The sequence below is a fragment of the Periplaneta americana genome, chromosome 4, assembly GCF_040183065.1.
Source record: "Periplaneta americana isolate PAMFEO1 chromosome 4, P.americana_PAMFEO1_priV1, whole genome shotgun sequence".
Taxonomy (NCBI): Eukaryota; Metazoa; Arthropoda; class Insecta; order Blattodea; family Blattidae; genus Periplaneta; species Periplaneta americana.
Genome location: NC_091120.1, coordinates 206,701,713 through 206,726,649, shown reverse-complemented (window position 1 = coordinate 206,726,649; position 24,937 = coordinate 206,701,713). Strand labels below are relative to the sequence as shown.

General features: G+C 38.4%; 2 protein-coding genes across 3 annotated transcripts in view; one reads left to right on the top strand and one right to left on the bottom strand.

Annotated features, from left to right (window-relative positions):
- Positions 1–18,352, bottom strand: part of Jupiter (microtubule-associated protein Jupiter) — an 87,683-nt gene extending 69,331 nt beyond the window's left edge. Inside the window, exon 1 of the mRNA XM_069824932.1 lies at positions 18,147–18,352. Within this exon, the coding sequence (XP_069681033.1) occupies positions 18,147–18,202 (56 nt within the window). The 5' untranslated portion in view covers positions 18,203–18,352. The remainder of the gene's footprint in view (positions 1–18,146) is intronic.
- Positions 18,353–18,504: 152 nt separating this feature from the next.
- On the top strand, positions 18,505–22,437 carry LOC138698721 (inhibitor of growth protein 1). 2 transcript variants are annotated; one of them, XM_069824924.1, is made up of 3 exons: positions 18,505–18,896; positions 19,739–19,942; positions 20,728–22,437. In XM_069824924.1, the coding sequence occupies exons 1-3, from the start codon at positions 18,761–18,763 to the stop codon at positions 21,396–21,398; spliced, it is 1,011 nt and encodes a 336-aa protein (XP_069681025.1). In that variant the 5' UTR covers positions 18,505–18,760; the 3' UTR covers positions 21,399–22,437. The 2 variants fall into 2 exon arrangements, with proteins under 2 accessions (XP_069681025.1, XP_069681024.1); XM_069824923.1 differs by having other exon boundaries at positions 20,698–22,437.
- Positions 22,438–24,937: the final 2,500 nt, after the last annotated feature.

Below are 24,937 nucleotides of genomic sequence, written 5' to 3'. Positions count from 1 at the left end.
ACACTGGGAAGTGGAAACAGTTGACCGCTTGGAGACGTAAGACGATCACACAGGGACCTCGCCCTTCCCGGGCGTGGGAAGGAAACAGGGCACTTCCAAGGCCAACGGGCGGATCCATCCTCGAGAGATTGCACGTCCCGACTTCAATCATTTAGGCTAAAGCAGTGAAATTAGAGAGCTAAAAATGAGAAATAGTGATTTGTCGAGAGCCACAATGCACTTCATAGCACTGCAGCGCAAAATTCTCGACTTTTTAATTATAGTATTTTGAACGACTATTATTATTATTTAAATATAAAATAACTAACATGTACTTGAGGTTGAACGAACTGTACTACCCTTCTTCAAAATCATATCAATACGAGCAAATTGATTTGTTGTTTTATTTCACCCGTACTCTGTTGAAGGGGCAGATGAGCTCTGGACTAAGTACTGGGGCCCCTGTTTTTAAGTTTGCCTCAGTTACATCCTGTGACGCTGAACGTTCATTTTCAGCATACAGGCTTTTATTAACTGAAAAAAGGAGTTATCTGAATCTCATGAAAAGTATCGAAAGCGTTTCATAGTAAATTTATTTTTAAATGTTGACAGTTTCAGTGCCTAGGTCTAGTCCTGCGCCTTGATACAAATGTAAAGCGGGACACTGCTCCAACCAGTCTTATGCGGAAACACACACACACACGCGTCTCCAAGGACAACACCCCCAGAACATCTCCGTACATGGCGAGAAACATTCCGATTCAGTACAAACTCATCGTATGACGTTTATGAGTCACGCCTGTATTGAGTGTAACGGTGGCTCAAGGGGCAAAGCGGGATTGCAGGGCTACCACCTTGACAACGCGCACGAGAGTCGACGGTGTTTCGGAAGGCGGTGGTCTGCGCCGAGGCAGCGCACAACATTGCCATATCGCACATGCAGTACAAACAGGGCTGAAGAGAATTTGAATTCTCAAAAGATAATGACTTCTGACGTTGATTACTGTAAGCACGAAACCAAACAAATCGTTTCCTTCACTAACAATTCTTTGCACGATCCGCAAACCAATACATGCTTCTGCAGTCGTTTCTTGCACATTGGCAACGTTGCAGCCAGCACAATGATGGCTGGCAGCGTACTGCTCGCACACACTTTAAACACTATTTCCTGCGTACTCGTCTCTCATTTCATTTGTTTACCTTGCACACATAGTACAATTATGTTAGTTTTACTTATTCGATGTATTGAAACACTCACACGTAACAAACGAACTCGGTAAACGCTTGTTACTCACTGATTCCGACTAGTTTTACAATACAAGCTTGTGACGTCACATGTCAAAAATGTTACGGCGCATACAGCAGCCGACCGCCTTCCGAACTGCCGACGACTCTAGTATAGGTAGGTGCAGTCAACTTTCCACCAGAAAAAGCTGGGGTCCCTACAAGTGAAAACCTAACACAGAGGTCATCAGCACAGTGCACTCTCGGGCTAGCGTCTCTTACTCGCGGATAAGAGAGGCACTAGCGTGCATCCGTGACTGCTGGCGGGTATGCCTTCTCTCTCTCTTCTGCACGAGTGCATATTGCGAGACACTCCTTACCCGTTACCCATTTCAGCGAGTTCTCGCCAAAGTCACTACACGCTTACAAAAACTCACCAAATGTCATAAACCCACTAGCTTTTCGTTTCTATAGATTTTTTGCATTTAATTATTAAGTAATGCGCAGATAAGATATAGTATAAATAATTATTAAACACTCAATGCCGAAACTATAAAATTAGTCATTCCACATGATTCTTCAGTTTCAGATAAAGGTATAGAACATGAAGTTGAAGCGCCTCCAGTTGGTGCTTTGTAGCTTTCAATGTCCTAATTTTTAACACGATTGCGTTGAGGGAATTATAAATTATAACATATACTCCGTCTTAGTGCAGCCTAATTTCAAAACTGGCTGAAATTCCCATCTTATTTCTAATTTTGGTTTAATGATGATACTTGGAATTCAATTCTGAATTTCACCAGCAAGATGGCGCGAACTCGATAATTCCTGGCCTAACAGGTTTGTAATTGATACCTCTTTGTACTGGAAAAGTTCACCCCAAAAATCGATAATTTCTTGCTTCATTAACTTCATCACGCCCCACTGTACTTAAACGTCTTCAGTGCTGAATTAAGAAAACCTTGGTTTGTTGTAGAACATAATGGAAATTTAGTCTAGCATTTCCATACGTTCATAAAGTCTTTTCAGCAGTCGCTTGTTTGGAGAACAACGAAAGAAACGCGCCGTCATCGAATTAATTCCTCACTTTATTAAGACTGCTCCGTTCTCAGTTCCAGCCATTGGGTTCTTATGTACATTGATGAACATCTAATATTGCAAGACTAGTATTCTGAGAAGATAATGGCCATCGTCGAAACAGTCGTGTTTTATAGGCAGATGTGTTTGAGAATTACTGCAAAATCACTACAAATTTCCATTGACATTAGAACAAACTAGATTTCCCATTGCCAACTGTTTAATGAATTTTAGCCGCTGACAGAGGACCAAAAAAACTAAATTTAGTGGGTAAACCAGGTTGGCAACACTGCAACAGAAGATGAGAAATACCGAACTACAGTAGAGGAGAAAAGACCTTCTCATATTCCGTGGCTATAGCAGCAATGGGTTGGAGGGGAAAGATGGATTTCAGTCTGAGGAGATTCGTATAATATTAACCATCATGAAACAAACTCTCTTTCTGATACTCATTCCACATGCCAGGTCTGCCACAAGCGTGATGTTATAGAAAAACAAAGGACAAAAGTTCGTGGAGTGATACTTAAGGTATCACTTCCTCATTGTACACACAATACGTCTTTTTCCTGATACGAACTACACAGTTTTTTTCTAAGCTTAATAATAATAATAATAATAATAATAATAATAATAATAATAATAATAATAATAATAATAATAATAATAATAGCGCAAATTGATTCGACATACCCGAAACAGCTTCTTCGGTATGAAGACCGATACTCTTGCAACACAAAAGAACCACATCTCGGTGTCTAACAGGAATGATGAAAATATGCAAACCCCGCTCTGAGTCGATATTTGTGAAACAGTTGGAACACTCCATGTGATTAATAGAACTAATGCCTTTAATTTCCAGTTTCATCGTCATTGAGTTACGACAGGTAGCTCCGTAGCCTGCTGAGGAGTGTTCAGTGATACTAACGGTCGGCTGTCGCGTCACAGATTTTAATATTTAATATCTCCAATTTTATCTGAAGTCTGACTAATCCCCATTTCAGTTTGGTTGATGGGTCTTCCCCTCTACTCACCAGTGGCGTAGCATGAAATTTTGAGCAGGGGAAGCTAACTCAAGTTATCTTTCATGCAATATGAGAAAACGTATTACAAAAATATAGTCTTAAAATAAATAGTAGTCAATGTCAAGTCAGCAGTCGAAGATTGGTTGAAACCTCGTAAGTAACACCAATAAGGCATGACCTCAAATGAGATGTAGTAAAATATGATTTCACGGTTTACACATATCTCTAACAAATAGATACGTATACGTATAACATTAGCTCACTTCCTGTCATACTTAGAGAAATCATAGTATTAGTATCATTACGTAAGTATGCGTCTGTCTTTTGGTTGTGTCCTTCATTGACAGCAAGGGAGTCGGTCATTTGTTTTTTAAACCACACTTTTGTTCGTAAGTCAGTCTTGATAATACTATTGTCCTAAAAAAAATTCAAGTAAATTAGTGTCAGGAACTGTTATTTCACACATTTATTATATCAGCCACAATGCACACTAACACTTCAACTGAACACAACTGACGAAAAGGGATAACTCGCAAACTACTTATTTTAAATGTTAAAGCTAGCTTTTTGCGAGCCTTGCGACCAGGGTAGTTTAGTTAGAAAGGGATGGAAAATCTGCGGGGTGGGTTACACAGAAGAATGAGTGTAAGAAACCAGTCTGCTTGGAAGCTGGTGTGTGCAGGCTTCTTGTTTACTGCTGCATCACAAATCATCCTGAGCTGCCGCATCACAATATTTAACGCGTAAATATAAATTCTATTAAAATTAATAAATAATTTTGTCCATAAACTGCAGGTTTATTATGAAATTATTATTAACTGGGGAAGCTGAGCTTTTTAGCTCACATTGACGCTACGCCACTGCTACTCACACTCTTTACCTTCCGTGAAGGGGAAGACGCTACTGTCCATCTCACTAACATTCGACTAATTGACTTTGAACATAGTGAAAATTCTTACTATTGAAAAAGTTTACCGGTAATCTATATTTCGAAAGTCTATACTAAGCGTTTATATTGCATTTTATTGTTGTTTATATCAACTGACACATTAAAAAGCTACTGACAGCAGAAGATAAATGTTTTCTTCACCGCTAGTTGCTACTCTACAGCATACACAATGGGACAATCTGCACTGTCACTTCCCCCTGACTTCATAATACAAACTAACATTCCTTCATTTAATTATTAGTTGAAAATATTGTAACAACGGCATTGAAATATACTTAAACATATGTAATTCTTAAACATGTGTCACTGTATTTTATATCCACTTATGTACTTTATTTAATATTTTATTTCTTGTGTGTAGAACTTGGGGGTACAGGTATAAGAAGTAACAGCTACCATTTTGTTACTGACGGACTCAGGGCAAGTAGAAGGGGAAAGAAATGCCTTCGCTTCCTCTCAACTTGTATGAAATATCGTTTAGTGTAATATGTAGCTAATCGGCAATGTATGCAATGGAGGAGGAATGAAACTGGCCAACCTACCCCACTATCTCCAGGCCTAGTTGCCTTGTTGGTATCACTTGTGAAGTTCAGACCTGTCTTCGGACAGTTGACGAAACAACAACCTCCAATTTTAACTTACAACTTTCATAAATATAAAAACGATATCAGAAACGATTACAATATCAATATATTTCATGAATGATGTCAGAAATCTTACGGTTCGGAATTTTACAAAATTATTAGTATGCAATGACGAAAAAAAATCTTAATTGGGTGAGGAGCAGCACACATTATACTGCTGTTAGGTGGCTCAGTGATAACGCACTGCACTCGCTTTCGAGTGCCGGCAATCTGGTCGTGGCTCTCCTCGGACTAACGTAACTAATTTTCAGTTAAATGAGGATAAATGTCGACTTTTACCCCAATTACCACGAAACAGACAGAAGGGCAAACTCGGCTAATTTCGAGGTATCTTTATTTAAATATATATCAGCGACAAAAGCAATTCCGATGTATAAATGGCACAAGATGTAACTGTGCTCTTACGTTAACGCGAGCGGATTTTTTGGAAACTACTTGAAGAGTTGTGAGATTTATAGCTTTGAATGTGCGAGTGAATACAATATCGACTTCCTTTCTTAAAAGAAGAGTTTCTTGCTGTGTTTTGTGGTCCAAATTGTTTTCAATATTAAGTACTCATATTGCATACTTCTTGGTGCTTATCAACTCACTGATTATGACGTAACAGAGTCTCATCTTGGAGGTTATCTTCCCATCCCACAAGACCATCTGATTCTCTTTAAATTGTTTCTACGTTATAACATCTTCTGGTGGAAGAAATATCAAATGCATGAAACGTAAAATATTTGTGTGTGGGTTCATTGCATCTCTGATATCCTGTGCATGTCGCAGATAATCGCACAGGCAAATGTGGAAAGAAATACAATATGAACGATATGAAAGAGGCAATTGATTGTCTTAAACATAAGAAAACTGCCGCAGAGAAACGTCATTTGTTCCTAGGCAATTTCGACGAGGACCATGAAGGGACCAAAGCAGCAGTCAAGGAGAATGATATTTCCTGCCTCTGAAGTGAGTTAAAAGAGGTAGACTACGACACAGGAGCCGAACAAAGAAGATCTCTGCTTAAAGAAAAGCCTAATGATTTGTGCGAATCCTGCTCAAGAAATTTCGAGGACGAAAGGATGGCAAGATGGATTCAGCGTGTCAGTTGTAATCAGTGTTTCATGAAACATAGCGAGCCCTTTCAAAATACCAAAAGAACTTTAATTGTTTGGGTTGTAGGTATGAATCTGACTGAGGTATTTAAGATTTGACTGAATGTGCTTAAACATTGTGAATTTAAGGACTATCACGAAAATATCCTTGTACTATCACGAAATTATACCAACTCTTCAAGACTGCTAATTTTTTTATTTGTATTGTGTGTTTGTAATTATTTTATAAATTCATTTTAGGTAAAAATGCTGACGTGTACCTAACTTCCTGAAACCTAACAATGTACACGTGGTCAAAATGAAAGTAGCCGGCGTCTGAGAGACTAAGTTCGAATCGGGTATTTCCGTGAGCGCTCGGGACAGCCAGGCTGGCAATGGTCATACTCCACTTGAGAACTGTTATATAGTATACAGTGTTTGTGTACAATATTCACTGTTTAAACACTCCGAACGATCTGTCTCTAAATCTCGTATCTGAATTATTTTCTCGGAAGATTTTAGTAATTAACAGTTGTATTTCCCATTACAACTACTAGAAGAATATACGCAATCTTTTGAACAAAGCCTGACTGTCCCGAGCGCTTACGGAAATACCCGATTCGAACTTAGTCTCTCAGACGCCGGCCACTTTCATTTTGACCAAGTGTACATTAAAAACACTCTCTTTTTTTTTAAATTTGAGTCTTATTTTTACACCAAAACCTTAAAATCATTAAATTAGCCGAGTCTGCCGTACAACAGCAAACTAGACAGTCGCGATATGATCTAGGAGTTAACGCTATTATAAATAAAGATAACAAAATTGATATTGTTCATGGAAATGATGAATGTTGGAGGTTACGAAGTCGTCTCAGTGAGAGAATGCGCGATGTCCATTACCATAACTGTGCGAACTTGTGGTATCAAAACATGGACGTTCTGCAAGCTAGGAACCCAAAATCAGAAAGGTTGGCGGGTTCAAACTCCTTGTCGACATCTCCGCGTGCCCAGCAGGAAGTGGAGTCCGCAGCTCGCCGCACTTCACGGCACTTCCGAAGCCACGGAACGATAAATGGGGCTGCGCCCCGCGTCGAGGCGGAACTAACGACGCACACAGCGAATAACCTGGTTACAACCAAAGCGTTCGTTCACTCACACAAAAGAGAGCTTTGCAGCGCTGGAAACAGGGCACACCAGACATATGCACATGTCGTCCTTAATCTGCGGTCCTCCAGATCAGTAGAACTGTTTATCACTCTGTCCAAACATTTTCTATTGAACTTGAGTTCAAAAATTTTCCCACTTATTGTCCATGCATTAACACATTATTCAGCACTATTGGCAAGTAAAGAATGTAATAGAAAAGAACCAATTTTTTTAAATTTGGAACTGTCCCTTTCATGCACCAAATTATGTGTAAATTTCACGAACGTGTGTGTAAATTTTTAATAGGCTAAGAGATTAAAAAAAAAAACCAATCGTAATGTATAACACTCAGAATAGCTTCTTTATGATTGAAACGTCACAGTTTTATGTTGCCCTTTTCTGCCTTTATATGATTATATTTATCTATTATTTGAAGAAGATGGCAGAGCTAGCCGTCGAAAGCTTGGAAGCTAATCTCCAACTCACCTGGCTGAGAACCCGAGAACAGTTATTCTACATTAAACGCCGGGAAAGCCTCAAGTCATATATAGTGGAGTTGTTTGTTATTTATTAAATGTGTTCTTAAATGTCTCCAGTGTCTTATTCAATAAGAAAATTTGGAAAAGTATGTCATGAAGTACATATCATAACTCAAAAGCTGTGGAATTAAATATCGCATTGAAATCGTAGTGCAACCGGCACATTTCACTGGGTAATTACAGTATTTCATTTTATACAAATAATTTTTTCCATGTCACACTTTAGTACTTCCTCAACATAAAGGATGATGCAGTGTAATTTTTACATACGAGTTGAGTCATCTATAATGACGTGTAATTATTCTCTGCAATCTGGTCAGATCATAACGCTCAACATGGAAATACTTTGGTAAACAGCATAATAAGCAATGGAATAAAAATTCCTTTCAGATTCAAAACCTACATTATAGTACAAACAAAAAAATATTTAACCATTTTTCTCTAAAATAAGTTTTTCTGCGCACAAATGCCATGACAAAAATGTCAGTACGTAACGACGCGTTTTCCTCTGAATACTGCTTGGTCAGTAATAAGCGAGACGTTGGTGAAGGTGAATGTGCGTGCAGTTGCTAAGTCTATATCAGTGTGTTGTTTCTGTTATGACAAAATCATCAGCACAAAGACAACGTATAAAGGAGCTGGACCGATATGAAGAATGGAAAGAAAAAGATAAAGTCAGAATTAGGAAGAAAAGAGCTGCACTCAGAAAAACTAAAAGTGGAAGAGAACGACTTAAAGCAAAGAATAGAGAGGATAAACGAGCTCAGAGGTTGAGGGGCAAATTGAGAAGAACCTAGGATGGTGATGGATGACCTTGCTGACATTGCGACGCCTAAAGGATTTAAAAACAGACAGCATTATGGGAAATGCAGAAAACGAGTTGAAGAAGCACTGCCTAACTCTCCAACCAAACGAAAAGAACTCATTGCTAATTTAGCACGGAAGTAAGGCTTAATAGTCAAGAAAACAGAGGAACATTTACACAGCAATTCTCCATTTCTATGAGGATGATGCGATATCACACCAAGCTCCTGGGAGAGAAGATTTCAGAAGGGTTCGTATTAATGGTGAAATCCAAGAAGTCCGCATTAGATATTTATTGGTGTCGGTGAAAGAAGCACACGCACTATTTCTAGAGAACAGTGATAATATGCGTGTCTAAATTTGCAGAACTACATCCTGCTTATGTGCGTCTATGGAGTGGCATTCCCCACGATGCATGAACCTGCATAATATGCGAAAACATTACATTCCTTCTCAAAGCCTTGCACAAGAAGCATGAACCTGCATAATATGCGAAAACATTACATTCCTTCTCAAAGCCTTGCACAAGAAGCATGAACCTGCATAATATGCGAAAACATTACATTCCTTCTCAAAGCCTTGCACAAGAAGCATGAACCTGCATAATATGCGAAAACATTACATTCCTTCTCAAAGCCTTGCACAAGAAGCATGAACCTGCATAATATGCGAAAACATTACATTCCTTCTCAAAGCCTTGCACAAGTAGCATGAACCTGCATAATATGCGAAAACATTACATTCCTTCTCAAAGCCTTGCACAAGAAGCATGAACCTGCATAATATGCGAAAACATTACATTCCTTCTCAAAGCCTTGCACAAGAAGCATGAACCTGCATAATATGCGAAAACATTACATTCCTTCTCAAAGCCTTGCACAAGAAGCATGAACCTGCATAATATGCGAAAACATTACATTCCTTCTCAAAGCCTTGCACAAGTAGCATGAACCTGCTGAGATTGAGTTTCGCAAGTTATAGCTCAAATGGTGTGTGATCAGGACAGAAGTGAATGTATGCAATTAGACTGTGAGGAGTAATGGATTATATTATACTGACCAGTATGTGAATTTCCTTGTATGTGAATGCCGTATGTGAATTGTCCAGTATGTGAAATAGCATACGTGTTGTATTGTATTGTATTTATTAACATTCCATGGTATTCATACATTGCTTTACAGCTAGAATATGGAACAAGTCAAAAAACTTAATACTATTATAAAGACTTAATTTATAGTCACAGTCTAGATGAAATATATACAGACGAGATTTACAATATAGTCTACTAGTACAACACATAGTTTTAGTATCAATTTCATGAGTGTATTGAATGTCATGAATTCACTTACAGAATAGAAGGCGTGAGAAATTAGGTACTTCTTTAATTTGGCCCTAAATAATCTTAGCTCTTACGTGAAGTGTCTTACGAAGAGTTTGATAGTATCCTAAAATAATTGTTAGAGCCTAATTTGTTAATATTCGGCTTAAAATGCCTAAATCAATGTAAAATTTCGTTATTTCACTATTCACTCACATGCTCATACATATAAGCAATATTAAAGGTCAGTGTTTCATGGATTAACACTACCGGGAAATGCAACAACAGATGGGACGCATTTTCTTCAAATAGAATTTCAACAACAATGCTATATAAGGGTTAGTTTGAATGTCTGTTGGCTGTTCCTTTTCCCCTCTTTTTATTTGTGTTGAGAAGTTTTAAGTGGTAGGACGTTATCCCGTTCAGCTTAATGCCCAAAGATAAAAGTGCAATGGCTTACAGAATTTTCACTTTCGATGGAAAAATAATATTCTTCGAAATTTGTAGCAGACAAAGTATGTAAGAATAGTTGAAATGTATTTTAATGAGAAGGCCTGTTATACTGACTGAGCTATGCTGAGGTGACATCCTTTCAAAGACAACTACATTTCAAGTATTTATGGGTCACTGTGATTTTGGTTGTTTGGACCTAGTACTCGCAGTTTGTCATAGAAATACGGCAATAGAACATTTAGGATTTTAATTCAGTTAATTTCTACACTTTTTAGATTTTGCATGAAAAGAAGCGACACATGAGGCAGCTTGTGCACTGAGTGGAATGTAAGACGTGAAACAAACTGTACTACATCCAACCTCGGCAGCAATTTCTATGCAGACTTAACCAGAACGTTTATTGCTGCCAACATTCCATGGAATGCAATTGAAAATCTGATTTTAAGAGAGTTTTTACAAAAGTACTGCAAACAAAACATCCCCTCTGAATCTACTCTAAAACAATTATTTAGACAGAACTTTAGCATCCATTCGGGAGGATACAAGTGATTCTTACATATGGGTCTACATATGTAGATGAAACCTCAGACTCTACGAATAGGCATACAGCAAGTACAATAGTAGGGAAACTTGACCCTGATGAACTTCCGATTCCACTCCTCGCATGTGTTAAGGCACTTCCGAAAGTGAAAAGCCAAACTATTGCTTATTCTGTAAACAATGGCCTGGCAATATAGATGATTCTAAAGCTCTGTTGCTTTGTACTGATGCATGGTTGCTGCAGCTCATGTAACCTGTTTAGCTCATGCCCCTCACAATCAGGAAAGAATTCCCTCTTATCAATTCGTCCATTTTCAATATGAAAAAATGTTCTTGTAAAGCCTCATCCAGGATTTCAATATTCAGAGACAAATGTCCAGATATTCCACTCCCATCTCAGCCTGTTGTTACACTATGGGGAACATGGATTCAGTCAGTGGTGTATTATTATAAATATTTTAAAGAAGTGGTCACAATTATTGAAGAATTACCTGAACACGATACTGCAGCATGTGTGAAAGCCGTGAAAGAGTGTCTGTATGACCCGTCAGTGAAGAAAAGTTATTGTCTACATAGCATCAAACTATTCATTCATACCTGAACAATTAGAACATAAAAAACAATCATTTTGTAGCCAAATAGCAATAGGAAAGGATATCCAGATGAACATATATTGTGCTTTGGATGAAACTAGGAAAAAAGTTAAAAGTGGCACAATGTACTAAATAAGAATGTAGGATCTTCATTGTTAGAAAAAGTGTCAAGAGTGACATCGGGGAAAAATGTAAATGTTCCAGTAGGTATTGATGTTTTTTTATTGTAGCTAATTTAAAATATGCTCCTTTCACACCTTTTTCAGTAGAAAGAAGTTTTTCTACTTTCAAAATGAGTCTCACTGACAAAAGGCAAAGATTAACTGCAGATAATTTAGAAAAAATTCTGGTGATGTACTGTGCAGATAATTATGAAAAAGAATGAGCATGGAACTGAATTTCAATAACTTCAAAATTATAATAATTATTTAATTTTTTTCAATACCGTATATTAACACGTTGACTGCCGCTTGAAGCGTATATACGTCTCACAGCACGTATAGGGACGTATATACGCGTCAAGTGGCTGTCAACGTGTTAAATTTGTGCAGCTGTGTTCATATAATATAGCCTACATACAGTTAGTTGTCTGCCTCCATTTCTTAAATATATTTTTTGTGCCATGTTTTGTGTATTTTAGTGTATAATTTCAGTGAAATAAGTGCCTAAAATGCCTAGTTTTACTAAACTAGAGTCTAATTTATTAAATTTTTAGTTTATTTTTGGCACCTAAAACTGCAATTTTTACTGCCTAAAAATCCGATGTCTAGTGGTTACTTATGGTTGTTCCACCCACATTTTGAACCTTCTACATCAAGATTTATCAAAAAGTGCTCCAAATGTGAAAGAACGTGTCATAGAAATTGTAAAACACTTTCACAACAATCATTTTGCAAATGCTAAATTCAAAAACGAAGGTGGACAGTCATTAAAATTACCACAAGATGTGAGATGGAACACACTTGTGGACTGTCTAACTGCATAAAAAAAAAATGTTCATGAAAATTCGTGAAGAGAACAGAGATAAAATTCATAACTCGATTTCGAAAAAGTGAGTGAGTGACTTTCAAATTAAGCATAATGTAGAAGACTTGTTAAAACCTTTATCAGTGGCACTTGACATTTACCAGAAAAAATACTACACAATTGACCAAGCTGTCGAAAAATGGAAAGTTCTGAAAAGACTAAATATATTGCATGAAGATAAAAATCATCCCACAACAAAGATATTTGAAAAGCACCACAATCAAGCACTTACACCACTACTTTTTTTTTTCTTTTGGCTTTTTTGGTTGAGCCCAAGCTTCAACATTCCTCCAAATAAGTTATAAACTAAATGTAGAAGAACATGAATCTGAACTTCAGTTTGCTCAAACTATAGTGGATCTTCTTCTTTTGCTTCTTCTTCTTCTTCTTCTTCTTCTTCTTCTTCTTAAGGCACTACAACTTCAAAATTGAATGTCTTGGCCTTCTCAACAATTTTTTTCCAGGAACCTTGTCGAGAATTACGAGCAAGATTTTTTTCCAGGGCTAGGGCGCCGGCCTAATGCCCAACCCCCAATCTGGAGGACCAGGTGTCCCTATTTATAACCCCAGGCACTGGGTACCCATTTTAGTCGCCTTCTACGACATGCATGAGCCACACTGGGACTATTCTAACCCGGTCAGCACACGGGGGCATTCTCACCTACAACAGTGAAATATGAAGCAAAATCTTACCCATTTTAAAAAATAATGTACACAGATGAGATTTGAGGAGGAGTGTCTGCACTGCAGTGGTGGAAGTCAAAGAATCTGAGCAAAGACGTCGTGAATGCAATTAGTCAGAATTCTTCTGCTGGTGTAGAACGTGTTGTCCCTAAATTTAGTGTTGAGCAACAGGCTTGGTACAGACAAAGCATCAAAACTTGTGTTCCTACACAAACATTTGAATAAGCAGACACCATTAAACACAATCGAAAATGAAGAAACTGTATGAAAATAATTTGCTCAGTTTTCATCTATTTGTGGTTATGGTGTTTTGTTTCTTTACATACGTTCTAGTATTTTTATTGTTCCACCTATTGGTATGTTAGTGAGTGTACAGACTGGACAGATGTCAAACGATGCTAGTGTTGAATTGTGGGATGTGTTTGTCCTTGATGCGGTTGACTAGGTCTGTGTTATATATATATTTTGATGTACCGAAGTACATATGATATTTCCATGCAGATATTCTGCGTCATCATATGATGAAAGAATGATGGAACGGAGAAAAATTCTCTCCGGCGCCGGGATTTGAACCCGGGTTTTCAGCTCTACGTGCTGATGCTTTATCCACTAAGCCACGCCGTTCCATCATTCTTTCATCATATGATGACGCAGAATATCTGCATGGAAATATCATATGTACTTCGGTACATCAAAATATATATATGATATGCGTAATAAATAATTTTGTGATTTAAGACGGCGCCTATACCGTCGGATCCCGGCCAACCAGTCACTCATTCGAGTGCACCTCAACACATGTATGGACTTCGGTCCTGCGTTCATAGACATCTATGACGTAGTGCAGAGGGCGGCCACTAGAGGGACCCCAAGAGATGGAGCTTAATCTGAGACGATTCTGACCGGCGTCGGGGTTGTATCCGGTGTGGCTTAGTGGATAAAGCATCAGCACGTAGAGCTGAAAACCCGGGTTCAAATCCCGGCGCCGGAGAGAATTTTTCTCCGTTCCATCATTCTTTCATCATAGGTCTGTGTTGTTCTTGATTGAAGTGTAATTGGTGAATTGTATGTTTTTTCTGATGTTTTCCATGTATTTAGCTAGCTTGTATCCTGGTGCAGACATGTAATTAACTAGGGGTCTGATTGATATATTGGGCTCGTGTATTTTAGGTTCAGCATTCAGTTGTGGAGTTTCTGGTTTCATTTGTTTCAATTATGTTTTTTTTTTTCAACTTAAAACTGGAAAAAGTCTAACTCCTGTTTGGTCATTGCTGTGATTTGTTATTAACAATACCTTGTTTACTTCAATAAATTCAATTTTAAAAAAATACTTAAAAGTATTTAAGTAAAAAAATGTTATTGAAATAAAAAAACCTGATTTAAACAAAAAAATCGTTTTTTTTCCCCCCACCCTGATAATTAACCATAATAATACTTACTTACTGGCTTTTAAGGAACCTGGAGGTTCATTGCTGCCCTCACATAAGCCCGCCATTGGTCCCTATCCTGAGCAAGATTAATCCAGTTCCACATCCCTCAAATACATTTTAATATTATCTTCCCATCTACGTCTCGGCCTCCCCAAAGGTCTTTTTCCCTCCAGCCTCCTAACTAACACTCTATATGCATTTCTGTATTCGCCTATACGTGCTACATGCCCTGCCCATCTCAAACGTTTGGATTTAATGTTCCTAATTATGTCAGGTGAAGGATACAATGTGTACAGTTCTGTGTTGTGTAACTTTCTCCATTCTCCTGTAACTTCAACCCTTTTAGCCCCAAATATTTTCCTAAGCACCTTATTTTCAAACACCCTTAACCTATGTTTCTCTCTCAAAGTGAGAGTCAAAGTTTCACAACCATACAGAACAACCGGTAATATAACTGTTTTATAAATTCTAACTTTCAGATTTTTTGACAGCAGACTGGATAATAAAAGCTTCTCAACCGAATAATAATACGCATTTCCCATATTTATTCTGTGTTTAATTTCCTCCCGAGTGTCATTTATATTTGTTACTGTTGCTCCCAGGTATTTGAATTTTTCCACCTCTTCAAAGGATAAATTTCCAATTTTTATATTTCCATTTCGTACAATATTCTCGTCATGAGACATAATCATATACTTTGTCTTTTCGGAATTTACTTCCAAACCTATCTCTTTACTTGCTTCAAGTAAAATTTCCGTATTTTCTCTAATCGTTTGCAGATTTTCTCCTAACATATTCACCTCATCCGCATAGACAAGCAGCTGATGTAACCCATTCAATTCCAAACCCTCTCTGTTATCCTGGACTTTCCTAATGGCATACTCTAGAGCAAAGTTAAAAAGTAAAGGTGATAGTGCATCTCCTTGCTTTAGCCCACAGTGAATTGGAAACGCATCTGACAGAAACTGACCTATACGGACTCTGCTGTACGTTTCACTGAGATACATTTTAATTAATCGAACTAGTTTCTTGGAATACCAAATTCAATAAGAATTTAATATAAAACTTCTCTCTTAACCATAATAATACTGGTATTTCTATTTGCTACTGTGAATGAAGTAGGCCTGTTACATTACTCATATAAATTATTATTTTCAGGAAAGAAGACCAGTAAACGGAAGTAAACTGAAATGCTTTTCTCTCTCTCTCTACTGTGACAGTTGCAGATGAAGCTAGGACCTACATTATCTCAATGGAAGTTGATAAATAAAATTCAGGTTTTCTGTAGAAGAAGAATAAGGAGCTTAAGGAAAGAAATGTTTTATGTACAAAAAGACGATTAAAACATTGCAACAGTGTAAACGGCGAGTGGTGAAATGAGTGAGTGATTTGAAAGATATGTTGAAAAAACTGCATAAATCTGCAATAAGTCTATTTGACAGATGTGCAATAGCACTGTTAAACTGTGTTGTAACAAGATGGCGGTGTTGGCTTCAGCTATCTAATATTGTGTATTACGGATGGAGCCACTTGTATTCTGTACTCTTTACTATGTAAGCTACACGAAGTTACTACATTGCCATCTAGCGTCAAACCTTCAGAACTATTTTTTACCGGTTTCGTTTGTAGAATGTGGTCTGCGAAATTGTCTGGGGCTTGTATGGTTGCATCATATTCCACATCTTCACGATCGTACAGATCCCAACCTTAACACCCGTCAGCTCGCGAACGTAATCTACATTTATTTAGTTCGCGCGGTCCTTATCCTTCAGTACAAACGCACAAATTTCTACAACATTGCCAAAGACCTCAGTAGGCCTATTTCAAGGCAAGGTACCATGTTTAAAAATTAAAAGCAAAGTATGGTAACAAAAAATTGTCCCGCGGTATAACTACGTGGTCTAGATCGTCATGCTTTACGGAATGACCGCTGTTCGAATCTTCGTGGTATAAGAAGCTAGTACAGTAATCCATGGTAATGTGCACGTAAGCCGTTTATAACACAAACATTTGGTCCATGGTAAAATACCGATACTGATTTTTACTCCAGCTGTATTGCATTTTTGGCGCAGGGAAAATACCGTCTTATTCGCTTATTTATAGGACTACGGCAGATTACTCAGTGCATGTGACCGGAGTCCATCCAGCATTGTGATGAATTTGGGGAGCTACTGTGAGCAGCAAAACCTGAAACTTTTCGCAAGCCGACTAACCACACGTTACCTCCGTACTGGTTGGATTATCGTTCACGTCTGCTGAGGCGTAAGTGGAAGCTGAGACCAGTAATTGGTTGATGGGCTGGCGCGCCACGGATTTGTTATCTCCTAGTAAATCACGATATTTGTGAAAACAGATATATGAACTTAAAACATTTCTCTGAAGCTTAAACTCGATACAAAGAAAAGGAGAAAAGGCCATTATCTACTCCCCTACCAAGAATTCTGGATGGTGGCATTCTGAACTCCTGCACTCCAATTTTGTGGGTAAAAGGACGCTTATAGTTAAAACATTTCACTCAGCAGTGAAAATATTAACTGTAGGCCTACATTAACGAAGAATCGCTAAGCTGATGAGCTAATGCTCAGGCAGGTCCACTGCTGCCACCTAACAGCCAGTCACTGAGCTTTACTGCCCCAGAGATTGGGGAGGTTCTGGGGTGTGCATCGTGCATGCATTCCTTTTTTCGCTAGAAGTGTGAGATTTCACTTTAAATGATCTATGGATTCTTTTGAGCTATGCCTGGCCATCAGTTGCCGAAGCAACCTAATGAAACATAACATTCCCGATTATTGATGTGTCTGTATTCCGTTCGTTACCGGTACTGCTTATTTCATAGTCTACTGTACAGTATTCATAAAAGAATAGTATGAACACGTGATTCACATTTTTATGTTTCTCTATTTAGGCCTAATATATTATAACACTTAACATGCACATCTTTCATCGATTAAATTGTAATTACACCTTCGGGCAACCTCATAAATCTTTCATGGATTACATTGTAATTATACCTTCGGGTAACATGTGGAGTTGTCTTCTCTACCAAGTTGCCATCTGACAACAGCACTCAGAGGTAAACGTCCGGTGGAGGCAGACAATCAACCTACCCTGGAGAACGAACAAAATTCTACAAGATGAAACGCCCGCGCATTCGAGAGCATTGGCTTACTTAGAACCGGTAAGAACCAGACGTCTACAGACTGCACAGGGTATGAGTCTGCCCACGACCTTTGTCTGCACCATGTTTCAGGAGTTCATGACTCATTGCTCACACAAAACATTCTATTCGACTGGAGTGTTTCCTAGGACATATACAACAAAACACTTTTTTTGGTACGGTATATACAGCACTTACCCACGAACAAATAAATTTATAACTCTATATAGCCTACTCAATAAATGATTAGACGTTCTATACTTGACAGCAAGACCGATGTATCCTTCTACTATTTTGCTCACATATCGAGCGGCTAGAACAATCTTATCATGACTTGTTACGAAAAAACATATCCCTGAGTATTATTTTAGTCAATTTTTTGCCAAATTTCTCAATTGATTGTTTTGTGGCCGCACCCGAGGTTGCAACTGACCACTTATGTCAATTAAATTAATGATAATATAGCTTAAATGCTAATCACTTACTTGCTCGACTTCCTGTCAGTTTCTCCGAATCCAACGCTGATGCCAGTAGACGTCATTTTCTTAATTTTCTATGATTTCTTCACCAGAATAAATTTTGTACATTAAGCACTTCTAGCACAACTCACAAGCATACACGCATTCTCCTATGGCGCTAAATGCGCAAGTTGAATCTGGTACTCGAAACACGATTGGCTTAACAAGTAACGACATCCACACTATCTATATAATTAATTCAGTTATTGGTAAGCAATATTAATAACAAATGTAAAGTTATTTACATATTAATAATAATTTTATACCTAAATATTTAAAATATTGGACTTCATAAATACAAATAAAGATTTATATAAAACAGCACAGAATCTACTCATTATAATGGAATTCATATTATATCCATAGATTGCGCTAGCGATCATGGCAACAAACATGTCGCTGTTTATGTAGTGGGATGTGTGTATATGTGTATGTGTGTGTGACGTTTTTACAGGTTATTTTAAATTAAGTGATACATGTGTATGCGGAATTCAAAATTACAAGGTCAATCCACATATTTATCACGATAAAACTAATTTAATGTAAACATACTAATTTGGTATTTTGACCAGAAAGCAATTATGCTGAACCAAGCTGCTGTGGAAGCGTTATATTCAGCTACATACGTAGAGAATTATCTTGACTGTGTTGAAAATCTCCCGGATGATTTACAGAGACATCTTTCACGAATGAGAGAGTTAGATGTCACATACCAAGGTACGTATTTGGTGAATATTTTGCTTTCTTTTTTAATCCTAATTGAAACATAAATTGCATATTGTTACTTCAAAGAATAAAAGGAAGAACGGACAGTGATCATAGCTATGCTTGACATCAAGGGACAAAATTGAGTAAATTTGCCACTTGAGAATTACCAAAGGGCAGTGTTGTCTTAACGCGTGGACACGATCGGCAGTTGCCTGGGGGTCCCACGAGCACAGTGGCCTCATGCTAATCTGTGCACAGACCAAAATTTAACACTCATTTTCCAATCACCCGCCACAATATTCAAATCTGCTAACTCGGTTGGAGAAAAATGACGACTTGTAGGTAGTGGAGAGTTTGCATGTCTGAAACCCTGAAGACCATTTGACTTCAAACTAATTAAAGGAGTTCTCTGTAAAGAAATTTCGGAAATGTTTGCGTTGAACACTTGATCAATAATAATTCATGGTAATTTCATAATGTTCGCCTGTGTTATCTGTCAGTATGCCATACCAAACAAATACCATTTTTATGTTGAAATTTTTGTTTTTAAAGTTCAGGGCTAATGTATTGTATAAGCCTTTGTAGTGATTAATCTTCGCTGTATATCATGTTTTTTTTAATGTGAAAACACTGATTTTGTTGGAGGATAAACATAGGTTTATTTTATAGATAATTTACAATTTTACTTTTGTGAGTGATTGTGTAGGCAGGGCCCAGTGCATTGCTTTGCCAGAGGGGCCTATAATGCTGTTAAGACGGTCCTGACAAAGTAGCGTAGAAATGAACTGACCATTAAGTAGAAACCTCGAGGCTGTTCCTCGAAAGTTTGACAGAGTTGATGTTGTGTGTAGCATTCTTAAAGGAGGTGGAGCAACAGCAGGAGTCGTCACGGCGCGATTGCGACCTGGCCACAAAGCGACGTATCTTGCTGCGCATACAGCAGACGCTAATCGCCGCACAGGAGGTCGGCGATGAGAAACTGCAGATCGTGCAGACGATCCAGGACCTGATCGAAAACAAGGCGCGACAGCTGGAGCTAGACTACCGCAATCTGGGTAAGCCTCCATTCTTTTATTTGGTATTCATCTTGCAGATTTTTGGAAAAAGATTCTATGAGGCGCAAGTTTTTTTCCCTAGTTCGAGAAAATAGCACAGATAGAAGAAAGTTGAGTGGAATCTTATTCGAGTGTTATATTTGCAATCCAAGTAACATGACATAGCTTTTTTTAAACTTTTGTTATTTAACGACTCTGCATCAACTACTAAGTTATTTAGTGTTGATGAGATTGGTGATAGCGAGATGAGACTGAGGATTCGCCATAGACTGATATTTGCCTTATGGTTGGGAGAAACCTCGGAAAAAACCGTTTCGTAATTGCATTCAAGCATAAGCTCATAATTCAACTGATTGATTCGAAATTAGCAACACGAATCAAGTAACATCAGAATTCAAATAAACATTTATTATTCACTAAAAGGTTTGAGTGCTTTCTTCATAGTTTTTTTTTTTTAATTCGTGTCTTCCCTTCTATTCAGCCAGAAACAAAAGAATTAAAATATGTAAGTATGCCCAACAACAGTTTGTAAATTGTAGCATTGATGTACTGTCAAGCTCCAAGTTTCTGAACTTTTCTTCTCTCTACTGTATAGCTACATCACACACTGAACAATTTTCCCTCCTAGCTTTTGGAAGCAATTAGATTATACTGTCCCGTGAGTAACAGTTACTAGCTACGTCATTCAGACATGTACCCTTTATCCTCTCCCGCCTTATGCATTTGTTATGCTGAAGGACCGTGATATCTCGCAGGTTGGTGTCATCTGTCTGATCGGTTTGCAGACTTCACGAAGGACCAGGAGAACACTGAGCCCAATCGAGAGAACCACCACCACCATCACCACCACCATCATCACCACCACCACCATACCTTGGGCAACTCGAGTGGTGGCGGGGGTAGTGGGTCTGGTGGCGGAGAGCGCCAGTCCAAGCGTGCTCGACGCACACGCACCGAGCAGCTGACGGCAGGCCTGGACACCAGCAGCACCGCAGAGCTGCTTCCCCCACCCGAGACGGCGACCACCAGAGGAGGCAGCAGTTCGGGAACGGCATCGGGAACAACGGGTGCGGGCGGCAGCAGTGGTGGCGAGCGGAAGAAGGGTGGCAACACTGGCAAGAAGAAGAAACGCAAGTCGCGGCAGTCGCAGCAGCAGGTGGTGCAGGCGCAGGCGCGAGAGGACTCGCCCCCACACGAGGACGAGCTGGCCATCGACCCCGACGAGCCCACCTATTGCCTTTGTGACCAGATTTCGTTTGGAGAAATGATCCTCTGTGACAACGATCTGTGCCCCATCGAGTGGTTCCATTTCTCATGCGTGTCTCTTGCAACCAAGCCCAAAGGCAAGTGGTTTTGCCCCAAGTGCCGGGGCGATCGCCCCAATGTCATGAAGCCCAAAGCACAGTTCCTCAAGGAGCTCGAGAGGTACAACAAGGAGAAGGAAGAGAAATCCTAGACACTGCAAGCATCTTACAGACTTTTATGATACCCCACATTGGGGCAGGGCAACATTTAATGTATATTTTAAATGTAACAGATAAAGGCTGCGGCTAGCTTGATGTCCACTTCAACCCGGTGTTCCTCAGCCCTCATTTCAAATTGTCATTTTTAACCCTAAAACTATTTGCTTCCCATATGAACTTGTGGCCAGTCCAGCTGCAGAAGACATCTGCAAGTGTTGCACACTGAATTTCATCCAGGGGGTATTACAGTTTGATATTTGAATTGTATGAGACCGTGGACATGTGTTATTTAGAATGCGCATTCCTGTCTCATGGCCAAAGTGAAGCAAGATTGATCGTGCAAACCCTATCCTGGAGCTGGAGCAGACCAATTCCTCACTGACTTATAGCAAAACAATTTATGTGCAGGACATTCAGTCATGCTCTGCAATATGTGCTTGTGTCATTTTAAACATTTATCTTTTGTCAGTTTATTTCCCAAACATATTTTAACCATTTATGTTGTCATAATTCAGAGTTTTAATCCTTCTTGTTTTATTTTCAAGCAGACTGAGCTGTGCAGCCGGACTGTACAATGCAATAAAGTAGGAATGGGTTTACTCGAACCTTCTAACAGTACTTTTTAAGGTACCACAATCGTTTGTCCAAATTAACTGCAAAATAATTTACACAACAGATAATTTCAAGAAATGTAATTATAATATAACATGTTCAATGTAGTTGAAGTCTAGAATTCTGTTATTTTAATATTATTGCAAAAGAACCCATTGTTATTTTATACATTTAAATGCATCTTTAAAATTTTTTATTTAATAAAACATTACAGACTAAACAAACAAAAAAAAAAGCATTGCACATTAATATTCAAGATCGTTTGTGTATTTGTTGACACTAACTGCATCTCTTAGACTAATTCTATAACTCGCTACTTATAGAGCTCTCCATTTGTAATTTGTGTTGTTACTGTCTTCACACACTGAAGCTGTGTAAACTGTTTATTTCAAGTAAAACTTTTATATTCTTATTTGTGAAGCTGACTCCAATTCTTAGTTATATTCTTCTTCTTTACTAATGCCACCAGGCTGTCTTTTCGACATTTCTGGTCTTGGCTTAGTTGTAACCCACTTCTGAGATTGGGGTGCCTGGAAGGCGGAGTTACATTACCCCGATGATGTGATAGGATGATAATGTGGTGCCAGGAGAGGTCTTATCTACACTTAACCTAAATTCCAGACCACGGACGAACACAGGAATGCTCTCCTTCAAGGAAAAATTCCTGTGCTCTCTGACTGGGAATCGAACCCAGGACCTCATGAACTATAGCCAGAAGCTCTGACCTTCTCGAATTCGTATCTATCTAGGGCATTGTACCTACGATATTCTTATTACTTAGAAATTCTAGAAGATCAGGCAATGCAACCATCATAGTCTGTTTCATCCATGATGACCACATTCAGAAACTGTTGCAACAACTTTAACTGGACCAAGTCATGATTAATGAATATATCTACAAAACATATTAAACTGGCTCGTCTACCAAGTTCTGATGTTATGCATGAACATACCTACATTGAGCAGCTCAGATCAAGGCAAAGGAAACCATTCTCTTCATAACCAGAGACAAGCTTTGTTACTTTTTTAGTAGTTTTTTACGACGCTGTATCAACATCTTAGGTTATTTAGTGTCTGAATGAGATGAAGGTAAAATGAGTACAGGGTCCAGCACCCATAGTTACCCAGCATTTGCTCTTATTGGGTTGTGGGAAAACACCGGAAAAAACCTCAACCAGGTAACTTGCCACAACCGGGATTTGAACCCAGGCCACCTGGTTTCACAGCCAGACACGCTAACCATTACTCCACAGGTGTGGACAGCTTTGTTATTCTGGGAGAGTACATCAGCTGCACTGACTCGAAAGCCGGAGCAGGAGTATACAGTAAGATCTGTCTATGCATCAGCAGAAAGCAAAAATCGAAGCTATTATACCCAGGCCATTGTAACCTTGCACTTGACAGTCATTTCCGTTGGCAACCCTTTCTAGGAAAAGCGGTAGCCTTCTGAAACAATCAGAACACAGTATTTTCTATCAGCTCTACTGCTGCTGTGTTACTACCACGTGCTCAATTTCTGTGTTGGTGTTATAATAGTACATTATGCAACGAGCCTATAATGGTAGTAATTAAGACGCGAGTATGTTTATGAAACAAGCGCGAGTTTCATAATTTTCATACGAGCATCTTAATTACCATTATAGCTAAGTTTCATACGACTTTTTATGCTCGACCATATTTCTAACTTGAAATTATTCATAAGTATTCATGTTATTCTTATCTGAGGACCGGAACTGACCTTGTGCAATATCTCGTAAATTGTGAGATGTGCGCAGACGCGAAAGTATTGATTTTTTTCGAGAAAGAAATGTCATTGACCTTGATATAATCTAGAGAGTAAAATAAACAATCTTGATATAACCTTGAAATTGATTTAGAATTGAAAAACGAGATGACAAATTGAATTTATTTGAATATTATTTACAATTAACGCTAATTATTATAGTAACAGAACATAACCTTCTGGATTTCCAGCCTCCGTGACATTTCGTTAGTTGTCTTTCGATTGCATATCCGAGAATAATCGATACTTGCGCTTTCATATTGCTACAATGGTGTTTTCTGATTGGTGCAACACCTGAACTTTAATGAATAGGTGTACTTTAATGACATGCATTAAAGGGCTGCTACCAGGTGTATAATTACTACATTTCGGCATGGTCGAGCACAAAGTTATAAATAGAAACTAATAACTCACGTAGTGACAATCCTTTGCGTAAACAGACATCAGCCTTGGTGAGAAGGACTCGTTAATTTTACAAACAGGAGAAGGAATTTCCCCTTATATATGAGCATTCCTGCAGGTAATGTAATACAGGGGATATAAAAATTTTGGCCTTTCTAAGAGGCAGTAATAAAGAACAGAGTTATATAACAATTACTATTTGAATTAATGAAATTGGCGTGGATTGGAAAGAGAGAAGACTGTTCAGTAATCTGTATATGAAACGAGTCAAAATCAGGATAGGAGAAGAAATGTCAGACGGAAGTGAAATAGGGAGAGGAGTACGTCAAGGATGTCATTTATCACCTACCCTGTTAAACATCTACTTGGAGGATCTAGTGAAGAACTGTTTTCAGAACATGGGAGGAGGAGGAAGAAGAATAAAGTGCATAAGATTTGCTGATGATATGGCGTTGTTAGCAGAAGAGAAGACAATACTACTGGAGCTGAATGACAGCTGTGAGCAGTATGGATGAAGATAAATGTAAACAAGACTATAGTCATAGGAAGAAAAATAAAGAAGGTAAAGTTACGAATTTTAAATGAGGCAGTAGAGCAAGTGGACAGACAGCTTAAAATATTTGGGATGTACTATAAGCAGTAACATGAGCTGCTGCCAGGAAGTCAAAACGAGAATAACAATGGCAAAGGAAGCTTTTGATAGAAAAAGGAGCATTTCTGTTAACCTCCGGAAAA